The sequence below is a fragment of the Nothobranchius furzeri genome, chromosome 3 (assembly GCF_043380555.1).
Source record: "Nothobranchius furzeri strain GRZ-AD chromosome 3, NfurGRZ-RIMD1, whole genome shotgun sequence".
NCBI lineage: Eukaryota > Metazoa > Chordata > Actinopteri > Cyprinodontiformes > Nothobranchiidae > Nothobranchius > Nothobranchius furzeri.
In genome coordinates, this window is record NC_091743.1 from 78,042,680 (window position 1) to 78,064,207 (window position 21,528).

Sequence of the window (21,528 nt, forward strand, 5' to 3'; positions counted from 1 at the left end):
TAAGTGACGTTCCGGGTACAGCGTCCAGTTGGCGCTGTTTGATTGGTCCACAGATCCCAAAACGCCTCATGACGCAAACAACAAAACGTTCAGCGTCGCGAGCTCATCTACGTGACTCTCGTTACCGCCCTACGGTTTCTGATGGTTCCGCTGAGAGAAAGAGAACACATCTGAACGTAACACCGGTGTCGTTGCCAAGAACATACATCTACAGCACACCAGAACTACTAGCACGCGCATGTTCTCCTCCAGCTGATGTGTACTTCCGGTCTGGTTCAGGCGCATCTGAGATGTTTTTCCAATTTACAAGACATTCATTCCTACGAGAGACCGGTGCAATTAAATGAGCGTTCAACACAAAAAAGCTGCTTGCTTACAGGAACTACAAATCAGATGTCATATATGACGTCACTGCAGAATGTGAGAGCATCACTTCCGAGTGATAACTGGCTTGTGTTGACAACTAAAAAGGTCCTCAGCGTACAGGCCACATCATGTATGAGCAGCAGAAATCCAACATGTGTGGTTTTCAGGAAAAACCCAAAAGCAGTAGGCTAATCCTGTCACTCAGGGCAGTGCCATCCCTCCATCCTTCCTCTGAACCATGTTCCCAACCGGATGAGAACATAGATACATCATGCCTTATTACCACTGTGCAGGCTGGTGGGGGTGGTATAATGGTGTGGGGGACGTTTCCTTTACATACTTTAGGCCCCTAAGTGCCAACTGGGCATGGTTTAAATGCCATGGACTACCTGAGCATTGTTTCTGACCATGTCCATCTCTTCATGACCACCGTGTACCCATCCTCTGATGGCTACTTCCAGCAGGATAATGCACCATGTCATAAAGCTCCAATCATTTCAAAATGGTTTCTTGAACATGACAATGAGTTCACTGTACTACAACGGCCCCCACAGTCACTAGATCTCAACCCGATAGAGCATCTTTGGGATGAGGTGGAACGGGAGCTTCGTGCCCTGGATGTGCATTCCACAAATCTCCCATCAGCTGCAAGATGCTATCCTATCAATATGGGCCAACATTTCTAAAGAAGGCTTTAGGCACTTAGTTGAATCTATGCAGTGTAGAATTAAGGCAGCTCTGAAGGAGAAAGGGGTCAAACACCAAATTAGTGTGGTGTTCATAAATCTTTAGGGGAGTGTATTTTATTTATACATCATTTATGTTGATATATTATCTTTTTTCTTGCTTAGATGTTTTTATGCATCATGTGATGGACAAAACAAGCTTCAGTTTCAACTCATTCCAAGTTTGATTGATCTTCATCACGCATAATTACACTACTAATCGGAAGATCTCGTTAGTCCTTCACACACGGGTGGTGATGAGCTACATCAGAGCCACAGCTCCTCTGGGACACCGTCAGAAGCCACTGGTTCAGGGGGAGACATATATGCATGTGGAACTCTTCAGAATCATGAAAACTAAACAAAGGTTAAGAGTAAAAGGTGTTCTGAGACATTCAGGAAGTGGGAATTGGTATGGACCCTTAAACCCAGCATGTTGCGTCGGCTCAAGCCATCAGCGGGACAGAGACCCACATGTGCTTTGACTCCAGCGGATGAATCCTCAGACGTTGGTCTTCTGCTCCAGGTTAAAACAAGCATTAAAGACTCTGCTTCTGGATTAACAAACTCAAACACAATCCAGGAATTTGTTTTTGAATCACAGGAAAAAAGACAAATGTCTCCCCAAAAGCATTTTTCTTGTTTATTGAGTGAAATCCAGACAGGTGACCTTTGGGGTCACGACATCACACACAGGGTCACGTTAGAATCACGAGGCTGCTCCTCACACACCAACAGCTTTGGCAACTTCATCTGTAAACTTAACATTTCAAAACAAACCAACTGATTCAGCACAGAGATCAGACCTAAACAAACGTGGAGAAGCGTTTGACATGAATGCGCTTCGCTCCAACTCAGAGCAGAGGAGCCACTTTAACCTTCACGCCCGACTCGTTCCACAGAAACTATCCTTGTTCTCTGATATGATTGCTTTTATTTAGGTGTACATCATCTCAGCCATGTGTGACATCTTCTTAGGGATGTAGAGATAATACTCCATGTAACCAGAAAGGTCCTCTATCGTGATGTCGTCCACGAAGGCTCTCGCCTGCTCGGAGCACGACCGCGGCGAGCTTGACGATGACGCTGCAGCAGCTTGACTGCTCAGAGTTCTGGGAGCTATCTCATGGCTCGACAGTGCCCCCTCACACTCGGAGATCACGTTGCGGAGCCCAGTGAATGAGTAAACCTCCACCCCATTCCAGCCACGATGATGCGACCTGCAGCTGAACTGCATTCCGACCTCCTCTCCCGTTTCCTCCTGGGAATCTGAGGGAGCGCTCAGGCTGCAGGAGCAGGGCCTGTGGGGACACTCCGAGGAGCTGCGACTGTGGAGCTCGGATAAAGATCTGAAGTCAGCAGCTTTGGACCTCAGAGGTGCTGCAGCTGCAGATTCGGCTCCATCACAGGAACCGCCCTCCTCACCTGACTGGACTTCTCCAGAGCTTCCTCTGTCCCACCTGGGACACGTCGCTGCTGTAGTGACCTCTGGTAAAGAGGATAAAGATGCCACACCCCCACCTGGTGCTTCATAACTGGGACCAACTCCAAACACGAGGGGGGAGCCGCAGCTGGGTGTGGCTGAGGAGCGCAGCTCCGTCTGTGCTGGTGGGACCACAGAGGAGGCAGATGATTCATCTGCTGCAGGATGAGGTTCTGCAGGCTTGGACAGGTACAGGCGCTGATGCTTCAGGCAGCCAGCGGGGGCCGACAGAGCCGAGGACATGCTACTGCAGTAGGTGAATTTTGGGGGGTGAAGGATGGGGGACTTGGACCTCCGACGTCTCTGGCTTCTAGACGATGTTCCTCTGGAAGTTTTCCTGACACAGCTGAAGACAGAAGACAACAAGATGATGGTACAATACAAAAAACACAGTTTATCTAGTATGTTAAAGACACTGGGGGTTGCAAAGGAAGTGAACCTGCAGCAGACAACCCTCTCTAGCCTCCCCTAATGTTTTTGAGTTTTTGGTCATTCTTAAGTCAAGACAGGAACTAAAAACCGACAGATCAGAAGTCAGCTTACTTCTTCTTGTCTTAGTTCATCTGAAAACAAGCTCTCAGCTGCCGTCAGGTTACCGGACCTACCAGTGCCAGTTGTCCTTGGTGCAGCCGAGTTTAGCTTTGGCTCCGCTGCCGTCCAGACAAACTCGGGACGCTGCTCTGGGAGTTAACGCCTCAGGGACACTCACAGCTCCTGGTAAACTGAATGGAAAACAAAACATTCAGGAATAATTCAGAGGCGAAAGACTTGAAATGTTCCAGACGCACTCAAAAGAGCTGGCATGGAGAACATCAGCTACGTTCTGCTCCTGAGATTAAGCAGTGGATGCAGAACTAAAAACCTTCAAAGTGTCTGATCTGGCAGTCTGGCAATAAAACAGCCAGTCTGACATGTGAGAGCATCCTGTCACATTCTTCCCTTAAACCTAACCCTAACCCTACGAAAAGGACAAAACATTCGTTCATGGCTTTATTATTCGTGTGACCGATGTGAAGCACTTTGTGATTTTCTGTCTGTGAACACCGAGGGTGAATATTATCATATATTACAGATAGGGCTGGGCGATGGGCCTAAAATAAATATCACGATAAATTGAGGATTTCACCTCGATAATGTTGTGATTATACTTTGATTAGCTTATCACAAATAAAGTACTTTGATTAATCAATGAAAAGCGTTCTTCTTCTGTTCTTCTGTCTCCTCTCCTGGAATGTAAACATACTGAACCAAGCGTCCGACCTTGGCGATGTTACTGTGTGAAGGGGCAGCTGTTAAGGGCAGACCATTATAAACTTCCTAACTCTACAATAACGATAAACGGCCAATAACAGGTATGCACATAAACAAAAGTGGTCCACTAGATCAAGCAGGCCTCCACAGCGAAACTACAGAAGGTCCAAAATGCGGCAGCCAGGTTACTGACTGGTACCAGGAGATCTGAACATATCATGCCCGTCTTGGCATCCCTACACTGGCTTCCAGTCTCCTTCTAGAATTTCGTTTAAAGTTCAGGGGCCTCATTTATCAAGCTTGCTTACGCACAAAACGGGGTCGGAAAACTGCGTAAGCAACTGTCCACGCAAACTTTGGGATTTATGAAAGAAAACTTAGCAGAAAAATGTGCGCAACTTTAAGCTGACTAAGGATCTGGCTTACACACATGTTGGACATGGAGAGCACCTGCAGTGCTGCTGCTGAGAAGGATAAAAGGATGTAATCCTGCAGCATTATCACTTGTACCACTTCATTTTCACACAGAACAAGACCCCCCACATGCACGCACTTGTACACACACATGCACACACACTCTCTCTCACACGCACGCACACACACACGCACTCACACACACACATCCTGAAGAGCAGAATATGGAATGCAGAATATCAGCAGGGGGACAGATTGAGACAGAATGTCATGTGTCTGTGACAGTGTGTGTGTCCCGTCACTGTGACCCGATTGATCATGCACCCTGGTTACTTGTACAGAGGGGATCTCCGTTTGGGTGACTGGTTAGCGTGCGTGACTTTCACCCAGGAATCAGGGGATCGAATCCCGATTGGACCTTTTTTTTTTTTATATCTGCCACAGATCTCTCTGAAGAACTCAGCAGTGACGGCTTCAGCAACGCTGTGCCACTCCGTGGATTTTCTCTTATTTGTTTTGCAAAAGCACTTCCTTTCATTTCTCCACCTCACCCACAGGTACCTCAATCTCTGCTTATGTGAAATTGCGCTTCCTTGATCTGCCTTGATCTACGGTCGCCATGTCTTTGGCGGAGCGCTGCAACAGCCGGCTTATGTATATGCATGAGATCCACAAGGCACTTTGCATTGACTATTTATGGCAGTAAGTGGACGTGGTGAGGGCGGGATGTGACTAAAATGCAGCTGAGAAACATTCTCGTTAGTCTCTGATTTATGAAACGGAGATTGCGTGCAGCTGTGCGTACTCCATTTTTGATAGATCACAAACCTACTTGGCGTGAGTACATTTTTTTTGCTGAGCTTAAGTACAGTTTTAGTAAGGATTCTACGCAATGTTTGATAAATGAGACCCCTGGTGTTTGTTTTTAAATGTTTAAATGAGTTGGCTCCACGATATCTATCTGATCTGATCCATCCTTATGTTCCCTCAAGGAACCTTCGGTCAGCACAGAAAGGACTGCTGGTCATTCCCAAACACAGACTGGAATCTCAGGGGGGTCGTGCTTTCTCGGTGCTGGGGCAGAGACTCTGGAATGAGCTACCTACATGTGTCAAACAGGCCACCACGCTTGGCAATTTTAAGAGCCGTCTGAAAACGCACTTTTATTCTTTGGCTTTTACTCAAGGAGTCTCGTTAATGGGTGGCTTTGCACTTTTTGCTTCCCCACCTAGATTTTATCTACATGTTTTTGTTGGTTTTTAAATGGTTTTATGTTTTTATTTCTTTATGTTCATTTCAGTTGTGCAGCGCTTTGTTTGGTCCTTGGGCCATGTGAAGGCGCTATATAAATAAAGTTTAGTAGTAGTAGTAGTAGCAGTAGATGGGGCTGTCATGTGTGTTACGTTGGCCTTGTTCGAGTTGAGCAACGCCTCGCCTGGAAAACAGAAGAGAGCAGACGAACACAGCAAGGGGAGTGGCTGAAAGCCGGCGTTTAAGTTGGACAGATTTCCCTGCATGTGTAGCTCGCGGGTGATGATGGATAAAGATATTGCATTAGCGTTCATACTTGTTTAAGTTTTTATTTTAATTCTGGTGCCTGTTAGCAACCGAAACACATCCTCACGTGCTTGTGGATATCATATATGTTGTATATGGAGACATGACTGTAATAATAAGTAAAGGTTATCAGCTGTAGGTTTAGTGTGTTTATAGGAAACGTGAGAAAAGAACACAAAACACATTTCTCTTTATGGCCTATATTGTTGTCATCATCAACGTAACATGATTTACAGAATACATGTGACCAACTAACATTTCATGTTCTACCACCGGATGTTTGGATCAAAATGGGAACCAATCAGATCTTAGATCAGGTGAGAGCCAGGCGTTTCCCGTCATCCCCTAGGTTTTGCAGCCGATGGAGAGCAACTGCAGCGCCTTGCTCCAAAATCTGCGGCCGCCTTGATCTCACGAGGTTATCGTTGCCTACGTATGCATGACGTCTGAGCAAGTCGGTGTCAAGTCGGACACAAATCTAACCGGCATGCACTGCTCGCCGATCACCGGTGATCTAATCTGCGCACAACTGGCTCATCTCGAACACAGCCGTTGTCACATGACTCGAGGTGATACAGCTTCTTAAAGGGACATGAACGTCGCCAACCTACAAACATCTTTTCACTTCTTTTATTTTCTAATTTACTGACCTGGGAAATAAGATGTCAGTTAAAGTCAGAACATTCGATAAAGATACAGTTTGGACTTACTGCCCAGCCCTAATTAGAGAGGAGAAACTTACAACACTGACAGGTCTGTTTATGGCTGACAAAGCTCTGCCTGTAATGGCTGACTGACTCTGGAGTAATCTTCACCCTCCGATGAAGATATTCACTCATCTAGAAGAAGGTGCTGAGCAGCAGCAACAGTCTGTGTGCTTCATGAGAGGAAAGCTTCACACTTCATCACTCTGTGGTTGGCTCTGTTATCCACTCTGCTGGTCTGTCGGGGTGCAGGCGGCTCTGACCAAGACAGGAAGAGACTGAAAAGCTAGTTCACAAAGCTAGCTCGGTTCTGGGCTGCCCACTGGATTCAGTCGAGGAGACGTGTGAAAGGAGGATGCTGGGGAAGATGACCTCCATCTTTAGGAGGATGGAGGTTACTGCTCAGCTTGGCTCCAGAGGAATAAAGACAAAGACCCAGGTTAGAAATCTTGGTGTCATGACCGATTCAGACCTCATTAGTCACATTAAGGCTATAACTAGATCAGCGTTTTATCTTCTGCATCAGACCTAGATAAACTCATTCATGTCTTCTGGACTATTGCAATAGTCTTTTGGCTGGTCTTTCCAAATCAGCTGTGAAGCAACTGCAGCTTATTCAGAATGCTGCTGGGGGGGGGGGGGGGGGGGGCAGCAGTAGCTCAACAGGTTGAGCGGGTTGTCCAGTAATCGGAAGGTTGCAGGTTCGATCCCGGCTCCAGACAGATAATTCTGCTGTTGAGTCCTTGGGCAAGACACTTAACCCACCTTGCCTGCTGGTGGTGGTCAGAGGGACCAGCTCAGCAGCCTCACCTCTGGGCACAGGTGCAGCTGTTGCTACCTCATAGCTCATCACCACCAGTGTGTGAATGGATGAATGATACACAGTAGTGTAAAGCGCTTTGGAGTTCTTACTCAGAGAGGCGCTATTGACCCTTTGCACCTACGTCACCTAATCACGTAGGTCCGCCATACAAAGGGAAAAGTAAAGCCTGAAATTGTTTGTGTGATCTTTAGCATTCCCTCTACTAGTTCAAGCCCATGTTCAGTTATCAGAAGAAGTAACGCACCTACAGTTGTGGCTCATAGAGAGCGGTATTTACAAAAGTTGGCTGCATCACTGGCAGCAAGTGCGAGACGATGAGCCGTACAGTGGATTCCTACCAGGTCTGGGTTGTATAGCTCTCAAACTCCTTGCCTGCATCCTGTCATTACAGCAGCTCCATCAGTGCAAACTGCAGCAAGTTTTTTTCCATCCAGCTTTTTTTCTTTCAATAGCTGTTTTACATCTTCAACAATAGTGTCTGCTCTTCCATCAGCAACTTCAGAAATCCTTATCAGTTTTGTTTTGACCTTGTTGTCATCTATGAACCTGACATAGATAGTCAGTCGTTTGGTGTTACTAATGTCAGTAGATTCATCCAATATTACTGAAAAAGCTGTTGAAAGAAGTCCTGTGTTGTCAATATCTTCCACAAGTGTGCTTGCAATAGCTTGCTGCATTTCTGACAGTCCTTTTTCATTGAAGTAGCTGCCATAGCTTGATGTTTCTGTAAGATTTTTGAAAGCAGGGCACTCCATTTCTTTCAGGAATTTAACCACATGTAAAATTTTAGCTTTTGCCATTTCGTTTTTTGCAATAAAATATGCAGTTTTCAGGAGCCCCTTCATTTCTGCAGCAGACTGTAAATGTGCATCTCCGACAGCTTTGGCCATTACATTTTTAGCTGAATCTGCCTCACGTTTTCTTTTTATTGCTGCAGTGTGAAACACACCATCAGTGTGACGGCGTAAAGTTGATGTTTTGTAGCATCGACTTGCAAAAGGCACAGCGCCGTACGTTTTACAAATGGAGCAGTTCATTTCACCATTGTTATTTTCAAGCCGGAGATACAGTCTGAGCCAGTTAGCCTGAAACTTATCTTTAGGCTGCTTGCTAACGTTACTATCAGTGATGCTACCTTTTTTAAAAGTCCGGAGGATCTGTCTCATTCACAGCATCGCTGGAATCAGCGCCTCCTCCCTCGCTGCCTTCCGCGCTGGGGATTTCTTTTAAAGTTTTTTTTTTTGGAGCAGGTTCCCCATCGTTGTTAGATTTCCGTTTTAACCAGCGGTCCATGTCTGCGTGCAGGCGTTGGAATACGAGAACCGAAGCACTGCTTTGCTGCTAGCAAGGGACTGAGCTCGTATTTTTATAAGAGGAGAAAAAAAAAAAGTCCAGCGCACTGCCAATCACCAAGATGAAGAACGGGTTTGACGTTGAGGGATTTTAATGGCTCCGATACAAACGTCCACATTCGCTGCAGGCTGTGTGGGACTTTCTATAAAACTAGATTTGCGAGAAGCGAATATATAACGCGCAATACCCGCAATCCCACAGTGAATTTCAGGCCCTGCATTGAAGCAATATTGTAATTAATTATCTCGCATTTCACTACAGTGGACGGTACCGTGCATCCTCCATGGTGGAATATCCATCCATCAGAAGAACGCATCACGTTTGTCCCTGTCCTCGTCATGACATAAACGTTACCTTACCCGGTAAAAACACATTCGCTGTAAACCCGAGGGCTGCCAGGCTGTTGGATTAATCGCTGCAGCTCATCTCTGTCCTCAGTCTCGATCAACGTAATTTGAATAAAATAAATAAATAATTAAACAAGTTGACTTTACATTCTTGTCTGTTAGTGCAGCCAGCCACGTAGAATATTGTTACCATTGTAACGTCCAGCAGGGCTGGGCAATATGGCCTCAAATCTATATTGCGATATAATCTGAAGCATGTGCGGTAACGATATATATTGCGATATAGTTTTTCCTCTGTTAATATGTCAAAATGACATGCTTTTAAATATCCTCATGTGGCAAATATATGCCACTTGAGGCAAGTGGGCATCCTCCTCCGCCCACTCCATGCTTGCAGTCACTGCCGTTCTGTTGTCCAAATGTCAGCAGGGTGCACATCTTAGAGACGTCATGCGTTATCGTGATACTGCGGTATTGTGATATAGCCAAAAACTCTATCATTACCCAATTTTATATTGTTTCTACCTTCTATTGTTTATATTTCCCACCCCTAACGTCCAGCAATGGTCAGTTTTTAGGTAGTTTGACCATTCAACATCTGGTCAAAAAGGAGACACAAGACTGCATGTGTCCCCCTTAAATTGGCCTGCCTTCATCCCATCAGCTGGAGCTTAGTCTCTGCAGCTCTGAACACAGATAACGACATGTCAACGATAACATTCTCTCCTCAAGGTCCAATCTTTCAGGTCTTCATGCCTCCATATAAGGAACACTCCAGCTCGGATCAGTTGCTAAGTCAAAGAACGATTTCCTAAATCCATATATAATATAATGAAATATTTCATTAATCTGTGCTCGATGACTGAAGTGTGAAATGAATGTTATGTTATGATTACAGTGATTGAAATACGTTTCAGCATGTTAATATGACAAGGTCATAACCATTTGCACTCACAGAAGGACAAAATAAGGTAAAGTTAAACTCTGACACATAAATAGTCTTTTACCCCAGCCAGAGCCTCCGTATCAAAGAAAGTGTGTTTCTGAGTTTCTTGGTAATATTTCTCAAACTTGTCAACCTTTGGTTGGCTACAACAATCATAACATGAGAACATCAAAACTGGATCACTCTCAGGTGATCTCTCAGTTCTAGAGAAAGCTTCAGACCGGCCACCTGAAGCAAAACCCTCTTTAACTGTCAAAGCTTTTGACACGTCGTCAAAATCTTTTTGCACCTGCAAAGCTGATACAGAAACAGTTCCTGCTGAACAATCTGAGACTCCTTAAGAGTCCCAGACACGCGGTTCCATCCGTCTGTTGAGACCTGGAGACAACTCTAAGACCGGTTCAGTGGGACCGCAGTTTCATCTACGGACCTCGGTGCCTGGAAGTCCGAGGACTTCAACATTCCGGATCTAGCACGAGGGTCGTCGAGTGGGTATGTAGACATGACAGATTGCGTCTGATGTGTTTTGATAACAACCACCTTCATAGCATAACGCAATCCAAATTCTTTTACATCCAGAACTCAGCTCTCCTAGATAAGGAGGTTCTGACTAACATCGCATTGACACATAGGTTCACACATCACATTTAGTTCTCTCCATCAAGTAAATGCTTAGTTAACTTGTCATGTTTTAATTGTTTGTAAAATAAATTCTTACTTTTATAAACCTGACTGTTCTGAAAGCTTCAGACCGGCCACCTGAAGCAAAAAAACCTTCTTTAACCTTCAAAGCTTTTGACACGTCGTCAAAATCTTTTTGCACCTGCGATGCTGATACCGCAACCGTTCCTGCAGAACAAGCTGATATTGTTAGACTCCTTCAGAGTCCCAGACGCGCAGTTCCATCCGTCTGTTGAGACCTGGAGACAACTCTAAGACCGGTTTAGTGGGACCGCAGTTTCTTCTACGGACCTCGGTGCCTGGAAGTCCGAGGACTTCGACATTCCGGATCTATCACGAGGGTCTTCGATTGCGTCTGATGTGTTTTGATAACAACCACCTTCATAGCTTAACGCAAACCAAATTCTTTTACCTCCAGAACTCAGCTCTCCTAGATAAGGAAGTTCTGACTAGCTTCACCGGAGTTTCAACGTGTGTAAACGGTCTTTTTGCCGTCCAACATGGCAAACGGGGCGGTCCCATGAGTGGCGTGACCTGACGTCACGTCACATTCAATGGGTCAATACAAGTGCGGGTCATTTATCATAGAGTCTTAACAAGAACCAAGAGAACGGAGCACATCACTCCTGTTCTTAGATCCCTACACTGGTTACCAGTAAACTACAGAATCCATTTCAAAGTGCTCCTACTAGTTTATATATCACTCAATGGCATGGGACCAGAATCCATGTCGGATCAACTTCCTGTAGCCCAGCAGGGCTCTGAGATCTCTTGGAAGCATCAGCTGGTAGAACCGGGTCAGAACCAAACAGGATGAACCTGCTTTTAGCTACTATGCTGCTCACAGATGGAATCAGCTTCCTCGTGACCTCAGATGGGACCCTAACTTTAAATCAAAATTGAAAACCGTCATGTTTTCACCCATTTTTAAATAAATGTTCTTATGCTGCACTTTTTGCGCTGTAGCTGCTCACCCTTTAACTTTATTTATTTTTTATTTTTAAACCATATTTTCTGTTACGCAGATTTCAATATTCTTGCTAATGGAAAGCACATTGAATTTCCTCTGTGTGTGAAATGTGCTATAGGAATAAAGCTGCCTTGCCTTAAAACCCCTCCTACCCACTGCATTCCACAATTCGACAACGGATTATGAAAGAACGGATAACGCTCAAAATGCGCTGATTCTTCCTGATGTAAGAGGTGTATGGCTGAAACGATTCCTTGAGTACCTCGAATAATTCGAGTACAAAAAATCCTCGAGTCAAATTCTCTGCCTCGAGGCTTTGTTTAATTCATGCTTAATTAATTCATGGCTTTGCAATCACCCGGGGTCATGTTTCACCCGGACCGAAATAAGCGACGCACATACAAACTGCACTGAATGCACACGCGAGTAGCGAATGTAACTTAACTTTCTCTTAAGCCATGGCGGACAACGCGGACCCCGGTGGAGTGAAAATGACAGAAAACGTCAAAGGTGTGGGACCATTTTTCACGTCGTAAGGCGGAAAACATACTCCAGTTTAAAAACTGTAAAATGGATTTAGCCTACCACACCACCACATCCTCGATGCTGCAGCACCTGACCAGGAAACATCCACATGTAAATGTCACTTCTGCAAGCGGACTCGGAGCCTCTACAAGATAATGCATTTTAGCCTGTTTTTCTATATATTCTGCAGACACTGTGCAACTTTTTCATTTGTAGCACTTAGTTTCAGCTCACACTGTGCGTCTGGTAGCAACACGTCTGTCTTAAAATGTGCTAAAAATAGTTTTTACAACACGTCGGACTTTTTACTGTGTTGTTATTGATGTCCGTTGTCCCTCGGGATTGCTGCAGGAGGACACAGGTATTTATGAGCGGCGGAGGAAAACGAAAGAAAGTAAATAAATGTTGTGTGATCAGTATAATTTGACATATCCACGGCAAACATGCTTTCTCGACAATCCTTGTTAGTGTGAGACAAAAAAAGTGTAGAAATTAAAACGGACGTGTGTTAATAGGGAAATAGCTGGCGAGCCATGTTTGCGCATGCGCCGTGAGCGGTTCTGGTGCTGTTTGGGCCGCAGCCGCTTGCATTTGTTTACTGTGAAGTAAAGTTGAAGTGCTGAAGTTTTGAAAACTAATTTTGAATAAAACTTGAAGAATAACTGGCAATTGCTCATTTTAAGAGGTCTTTCATATTTTATAACATGCTGTTTGATATAATGGTTTACAAACGCAAAAGGGTAATTTATTAGAGTACGGGGCGACGGTGGCACAGGAGTTAAGTGCTCGCCCCGTAATCAGAAGGTTGCAGGTTCGAGTACCGCTCAGTCTGTCGCTGTCGTTGTGTCCTTGGGCAAGACACTTAACCCACATTGCCTGCTGGTGGTGGTCGGAGGGACCGGTGGCGCCAGTGCTCGGCAGCCTCGCCTCTGTCAGTGCGCCCCAGGGCAGCTGTGGCTACATCGTAGCTCATCCCCACCAGTGTGTGAATGTGTGTGTGAATGGGTGAATGACTGACTGTGTTGTAAAGCGCCTTGTGGGGTTCCAGGACTCTAGAAGGTGCTATATCAAATACAGGCCATTTACTCGATTAATCGATAAAATATTCGATAGAGTACTTGATTACAACAACATTCGATAGCTGCTGCCCTAAAGAGGTGAGTATCCTCTTTGTTTTGGTAGTTTTGGCGTTGACATCATCCTAGCGCAACGTTCTGTGACTCTTAAAAAACAGTAAAAACGCTGGCAGCGAATGAGTTAAACTAAAATGTACATTTGATTTTTGCACGTTTTTAAGCTCTGTTTGGAAAGAAAATCTCCTTAACGTATCTTTCCGGAGTTCTCCTCTTTCAGAAATGATGTATGATTTGTCAGAAATCTGTAAAAGTGATTATCTTATCATGTACTGTGATATAATGTAAGCAATACGTCTTATTGTTGCTAACCACGCCCCCTGCCCCGCAGAGAGCTCCGTGCAATAGGAAACTGAGTGCCGACCAGAACTAACCAATAGCATTAGACTACCACCTGGATGCTTCAGAAGTAAGAAACACCTCAGCTGACGCAGAGCTGATGAACTTTTCACAGACAAGAAAGTCTCTAAAATATAAATATATGAGAACACAGCATGACATAACACCCGTAAAACAATGTGTTTTAGCTGTTTGTCGCTACAGAAGCACATTTATAAACAGAAACGTGAAGTCATCATCTTAAAAAAAATGGAAGGAGTGTGATATGCTTGTCAGCCACTAGATGGTGCCATCGGATAGAGATAATACTCCAGAAAGAAGCTTTAACCGCGTCCCTATGTTGTTTTAGATTCATGACGGGCTTTATTTTTAGTTTTGTTTTACTTCAGTGTTACTAAAAAATTATTAAGGCCTGTTGATTTACAAATGATAACAAATGGATGTTTGTCTCGTTGAATTTTTGTGGCCTTTTAAGACTTGTATTCGAGTACCCCTGGTCTATTCCATTGGCAGCTGATTACCTCCCAGCATCGACTCTCAGCTTCTTAAACGCAGTCTGCAGCGTCTCATCCTCGCAGTCTTTACCTGCTGCCTCCATGGTGGGAGGAGGCTGCTCTGACCACCCCCCCAGCTGCAACAAACATAAAAAACACTCCATTAAGCTCCTGCTTCAGGCCTGATAAATGTACAGAAAAATCCTAAATCATGCAGCTACTAAAGTGGCTCAAACTTTAGATCAAAATCAGCTATAGAAGCACCCAGGACAATTCACGTATCTATTAACACTATCAGATGAAGTTGTTTCCAGTGACTTGAGTTCTCTTATTGAGCAACAAAAACCAAATACTAAACTTTTTCCCACAGATAAGTTTTTTTTTCAGCTCAATGAGGTTTTGCAGATGTCCCACTAACGTAGTGTCGTCACAAAAGATAGTGAACTAATGGCTAAGGGATGGACCTGGCTTCAGCCCAAACCATCAGCCCTCCACCACCCTGCCGACAGCTAGGACCAGCACCGCATGACTGCTGTGTTTTGTTCCAGGGGCAGGACGCTGGTAAGCTAAACTAAATCTAAATATTAAAGCAGGACAAACGGAATAACTGTAGCTTACAGAAGGTGAACAGGCCAAACCCGCAGATCGAGCCGCAATAATGTCCACCAGCTGCTTCAACATAAAAGTTTTTGTTGTGAGACGGAGTTGTTTTCATTTATTAAAACTACCATCCAAACAAGCAGAAGACGTGGCTTGCAGTCATTAGCTGGCGCTAGCTAGCGATGCAGCTAACTGGCTAGCCCCTCACTGAACGCTCTTTTAACGGTTTCGACAAGTTTCGGGTTGTAACCTAACGAACTCTACAGGTAGTACTCACGGTTCAGCTGATCCAGGTCGCAGCGAGGAGAAAGGGGGAAAGGAAGCCCGGAGGACGAGGATGTTTCCAGAAAGGCTAACAGCAACAGCTAACTGTGCTCGCCTGTCTCCTTGAAAACACGAGCTGTGACGCGAACAAAACACGAAATATACCGACCGAGACACGTTTTACCGAACCGCTCCCGAACTTACGGCAGCGGTGAATCACCGATCCAACAACAGTACAGAGGTTCCGAACACAAGCGGGACTTTTCTCCGTTCGCGTCTTGTTTACAGGCAGACCGTCGCAGTGACTCTGCAACAACACGGAGCGGATGACGTAATCAGCCCAAAACCTCCGGCGGTACGGAGCTCCAGACGTGCCGACCAGAGAACTATTTATTTATTTGTTTGCTTATTTATTTGTGTAACGTTTTATAGCTGGTTACTTTAATAAATTATCAATAGAATATAAAAGTATTCAATAAAATTTAATAATCCATAAAAATATGGATTATCAATTTTATTGATGCTTCTAAGGCTTTTGATCGTGTCAACCACAAAAAACTTTTTATTAAGTTAAAGCTACGGGGGGTCCCTGGGTTTATTGTGAGAATCCTGTCTTACTGGTATGCTCATCAGACGATACAGGTTAAATGGGGTGCCAGCATCTCTGCACCATTTGGCGTTAGTAATGGTGTTAGACAGGGTGAAATTATGTCTCCTATCTTATTTAATCTGTACGTTGACGATCTGTCTGTGCAGCTCAGAGCCTGTAACACAGGATGTTTGATGAGTACAACTTTGATCAACCATCTGATGTATGCTGATGATCTGGTGGTCTTTAGTCCAAGTAGTGCTGGTTTACAGCAGCTCCTAAATATCTGCTCTGAATATGGTGTGCAGTACGATATCCAGTATAATGCTGTTAAAAGTGCTATCTTGATATGTAGAACCAAGCAGGATAAAAAGCTAAACTTTCCTGTGTTCAAACTGTCTAATAGTGATCTTAATGTGTGTGAGAAAGTGAAATACCTTGGCCACTTTATAACTGATCAAATGCGTGATGATGCTGACATCCACAGACAGTGCTGTAAGCTGTATGCACAAGCTAACACTATAGCTCGTAAGTTTGGTTTTTGTTCACCTCCAGTTAAGGTGGCTTTATTTAAAGCATATTGTACTCCACTTTACACAGCCCAACTGTGGTCATCCTACAATCAAAGCAGCATGAATAAGCTGCAAGTTGCATACAATGATGCCTTAAGGATCATACTTAAAATACCCAGAGGGGGCAGTGCCAGTCAGATGTTTGTAACAGCAGGCGTTTGTACTTTTAAAGCACTTTTAAGAAAGCTCATATTCACTTTTACAGGCCGACTGGATAGCTCTGCCAACAGTATAATTTTAGCAATCACTGATCCTACTGTGAGCAGTTGTCGCTATTTCTCCAGTATAAGGAAATACTGGTTGAAGGGTTTGTGTGGTTAACCTTGTGTGGAACAGTTTATAGTTAAGTTTTTAATTACATTTAGATTTTTATTCAATTTTATGCTGTTATCTTTTTATTTCTATTTATCTATTTTGTTTCATTGATCTGTTGTTTTATATGTATTTTATCTGGACCTAAGAGTCTGTCAATAAAGATTATCTATCTATCTATCTATTGAGCCTTTAATGTTGACGATAAAACTAGGTACTTTGGGGTTTGCCAGGGAAACACTTTATAATCAACTGTCAAAGAGGCAAAATTATAGTTTATAAAAATCAATATTTTCCTATATCAATGATGATAAAAGACAAATGATTATAAAAGTTGACACAGTGATGTTAAATGAGACAATGAATGAACTCTGATGAAACATGACCTGGTGTGACTCAGAAAGGTGTGATGTCTGGTTTATAAAATATATTTGGCTGTTGGTTGATGTAATGTAACAGTGGCTGCACGGTGGGGCAGTTGTTAGCACTGTTGCCTCGCAGCTGGAAAGTTGCAAGTTCAAAACCCAGCTGTGGTCTTTCCGCGTGGAGTTGCATGTTCTCCCCATGCATGCGTGGGTTTCCTCCGGTTTCCCCAACAGATCACAACATGCGCTGTAGGTCAACAGTTGTACGTTGCTTTGGATAAAAGCATCTGCCACATAAATAAACATAAACGTGAGTTATCAAGTTAATATCAACCATTGAATAGCCTGCACCATAGATAGTGGAAGTTCTTGGGGTTCTGGTCTGCAAGCAAAGTGTGGACTTTTGATGTATCTGAAGGTCGTAGACACCCTCAGCTTACGCACGACTGGTCAGAAGATACTTCCCAGGTGGCTTCTGGTGGACGGTTTCATGTCTGATGAGTGGATGGTGGATTGGGCAAAAAATAACTGTTGATTCAAAAGGATGGTTCATGTGCTGCTGAAGTTATTCCACTGAATAATCTGGTTTGATTCCCCAGGATGGTCATTTAGCATGAGCAGTGAGCTCTGGCTGAACTGGGAAATGGGAAGTATTTCACTTTTAATGAAATGATTGTTTACGAACTTTGACCAATCAGATCTGAGAAATGTGTCTAGGTGTTCACCAAGACCCTCAGCCACTCACCTTTCTGTGATGCTTAGAAAGCTCATTTCACTTAATACATGAAGTAAGTCTGTAAAACATTCACTTGTTAACACTGAATGTGATTGTAAACCTGTAGATGGAAAGAAATCATTTTATGAGACCAAATAAGAATAATTTTATTCAAAAGAGTAAAAGTCTCTCCTTCAGCTGGACACAAAGGTGCCAAGGCTACAAACCAGGTGACTTACTGGCCAGGGCTCCTCTTCAGAGCAGGGGACTGTCCACCGTGGCCTGACCTGCACTTTGATTGGGTGGCCCCTGACATTGCTGTGGACAAATAACCATGGGCATTTCCAACGCTACGTTTGAGTTCATAAAATAGGTAATTACAAATGCCCAACCTTATTAAAATTGTACATCTAAGTATTTTCAGTATATTTAGCTAATTTACATAAAAAGTCACATCTCTACAATTCATTAGGCCACATACACACAGCCAGACATCCCACAAAAACAAGATATTTTCTACGTTGTGGATTGTCATCTACACAAATATAGTTTTCAAAAACCTCCAACCAAAGTAGAGATTTGCTAGTTATTTGTTGTCAGCATTTGCTTGTGGACATAAATAACTGGGCTTTTAGGTTTGGCAATGCCACTGCCCATGGCAAATGCTCTGCCATCACATGTGTGACTAGTGTTGACACTCGCTTGACTAGCTCAGTGTAGAAGACCAAGGCGAAGGACCACATTAAGGACAATTATTGCTGCCTACCTTCCACATCCAAAGAACATTTGCCAGCAACCCTGCAGAAGGTTTGGGAAACTACTGTTGGCTGCAGGCTTGGCATGCCTACGAATTTACTCCACAGTGCACAGGGTTTCTTTAGCTGTAAACAAAGTGGTGTGGGTGCAAGTGTTGTTCCCACTCACTCACTCACTCACTCACTCACTCACTCACTCACTCACTCACTCACTCACTCACTCACTCACTCACTCACTCACTCACTCACTCACTCACTCACTCACTCACTCACTCACTCACTCACTCACTCATTCCACAGTCAGGATAAAAGAATCCAGACTTCCTGCTGATGTGTTATTTTGTGGATTGCTCTTGTGGCTCTCTGTTGTGTAACTCTATGATAGCCACCAGGTGGCAGCACCACTCTGGCTGTCTACCTGGATCTCCATGTTTTCTTTGCAGGCTTGACCCAGAATACTACAGGAGGGTGTGACTGTTCTCCCTCAGGGATCAGAAAAAGCCAACACAAACAGCAGAACAGAACGAACTTACAGTAAGCCGTCAAACCTGTTCCAACATGGAGAAATCAGAGAACTCTGCTTGTTTCAGGTGGAAAGGTAGAAAGCACAGCCCCATCACAGCAGCTACAACAGTGATCAATGACATAGTTGATGCTCTGGATAACAAGCAGTACTTTGCTTCACTTTTTACTGATCTGTCAAAGACCTTTGACCCTGTAGACAATGTTGTTTTAAAACAAAAGCTTCAAGTTTGGGATTGTCTGAACATCATGGTTCACAGACTACTTGAAGGTCAGAACTCAATGTGTTAAATGTGATAGGTTGTCCTCTGAATGTTTGAGTGTCCACAAGGGAGTACCACAGGGTTCAGTCCTCGGACCCCTCTTGTTCATTATGTATATTAATGACAGGACAACATGTGTCTGATGCTAATATTAACTTTTATGCTGATGACACAATCATTTACTGTTGTGGACCACCCCCCACTAAAGCTGCAGAACTCTTACAGAAAGCTTTTAATGAGGTCCAACAAACACTTCTGCAGTTAAAATTGGTCCTCAATGCAGACAAGACTAAGCTAATGTTGGTTTCTAACTCTAAAAACGACCTCTAAAGATGCCCTCAGTGACCACTTTAGAAGGAAACATCATAGAGGTGGTCCACACATACGAACACCTTGGTGTCTGCCTCCATGACTCCCTCTCCTTCAAGCCCATGTAGATAATCTTGTGAAGAAACTCAAACTCAGACTGGGTTTCTTATTTAGAAATAAACTGTTTTTCTTTTGAGGCAACAAACCGAGTCGACTAGTTACGGCAACATTTCTGTCTGTTCTGGATCATGGAGACCTTTTGTACATGAGTGCCTCAGCACAGTGTCTTGGTATGACTGATGTGGTTCATCGTGCCCAGTTGGACGGCCTTCTTTATCCACCAGGAGGTTGGGACATTGATACATGTAGCGTTAAGGAGTGGTCACACCTGTAACTAATGATCAACAAGATGCGATGATTCCATATAAATATGAAATATCAATCTGATTGATCTTTGAATGTTTAATGAGAAGATTATAGTTACTTTTACTTATTCAGGGACCATAAACACACTTCAAGTTAATTCCGACAGAGTCAAGTATGTAGTTTATAAAAATGAATTTATTTATTTTTCCCTAAACTAATGATTATACTTGACAAGGTATGAATGATGGAATGGAAGTGAGATGTTTTAGCAAAACCTTTCTTAAGTATCTGAGAGAGTTTGTGGAGTCTGTTGTAAACTATTCATTTCTAGTTTATTTATAAAGCACCAAATCAGAGTCGTCTCAAGGACCTTCACACAGTAAACATTCCAATACGGTTCAGGGGCCTCATTTATCAAGCTTGCTTACGCATAAAATGGGGTCGGAAAACTGCGTAAGCAACTTTCCACGCAAACTTTGGGATTTATGAAAGAAAACTTAGCGGAAAAATGTGCGCAACTTTATGTTGACTAAGGACCTGGCTTACGCACATTTTGGACTTTTGGGCCATCCCCATCTGTACCGGGTTGGCCCGGGCCGGGTAGCGCAGGTTGTTTACATATCTGGGTGGCCTGGTATTTTTCCGGGCCAACCAAGGCTCATTCTCAGCCCTCTTCTCGAGGGGGTCTGCTTCAGGCCGACCAGGGCCAACACGCCCACTGCTGACAGCAAATTCACACCTTCCATTAGAGCAAGCCTCTGATTGGTGGGTAGAATCAGCCCATATGGGCTTAAGACAAGGATGTGCGGAATCAACCGGGCCAGGCTGGGGCCAACTGGGGCTACCCGGCCCGGGCCGACCCGGTACAGATGGGAATGGCCCAATAGAGAGCACCCGGAAATCTTGGGATTGAATCCCGATTGGACCTTTTCATTTATATCCGCTACAGATCTCTCTGAAAGATTCACAACATTGACGGCTTCAGCAACGCTGTGCCACTCCGTGGATTTTCTCTTATTTGTTAAGCAAAAGCACTTCCTTTCATTTCTCCACCTCACCCACAAGTACCTGAATTTCTGCTTCTGTGAAATTGCGCTTCCTTGGTTTGCCTTGATCTACGGTTGCCATCATCATTGGCGAAGCGCTGCAACAGCCGGCTTATGAGATCCACAAGGCACTTTGCATTGACTATTTATGGCAGTAAGTGGGCGTGGTGAGGGCGGGATGTGACTAAAAAGCAGCTGAGAACCTTTCTAGACAGTTTCTGATTTATGAAGCAGAGATTGCGTGCAGCTGTGCGTACTCCATGTTTGATGAATCACAAACCTACTTGGCGTAAGTACTTTTTTTGCTGAGCTTAAGTACGGTTTTAGTAAGGATTCTACGCAATGAATGACCCCAGGTCATTAAGCCAATCAGTAAAAAGTTTCCTATATAAGGACCCCAGCAGGTTGCATCGAGTCACTGACTAGTGTCAGAGTCTTTACAGCAATCCTCATACTAAGCATGCATGCAGCGACAGTGGAGAGGAAAACTCCCTTTTAACAGGAAGAAACCTCCAGAGGATCCTGGCTCAGTATAAGCAGCCATCCTCCATGACTCACTGGGGATGGAGAAGACAGAGCAGACACACGCACACGCACACGCACACGCACACACACACACACACACACACACACACACACACACACACACACACACACAAAGATGCTAAAGGAGGTTCAGTGCCTTGCCCAAGGACACTTGTAGAGAAGCTGGGTTCGACCACCGGCTCTAAGCCACACA

General features: G+C 44.2%; 1 protein-coding gene across 1 annotated transcript; it reads right to left on the minus strand.

Annotated features, from left to right (window-relative positions):
• Positions 1–1,712: 1,712 nt before the first annotated feature.
• oser1 (oxidative stress responsive serine-rich 1) lies at positions 1,713–15,325 on the minus strand. Its single transcript, XM_015958302.3, has 4 exons — positions 14,989–15,325; positions 14,139–14,248; positions 3,180–3,296; positions 1,713–2,920 (listed from the first exon to the last, which is right to left on the minus strand). The coding sequence occupies exons 2-4, from the start codon at positions 14,213–14,215 to the stop codon at positions 2,029–2,031; spliced, it is 1,086 nt and encodes a 361-aa protein (XP_015813788.3). The 5' UTR covers positions 14,216–14,248; positions 14,989–15,325; the 3' UTR covers positions 1,713–2,028.
• Between the last annotated feature and the right edge of the window lie 6,203 nt (positions 15,326–21,528).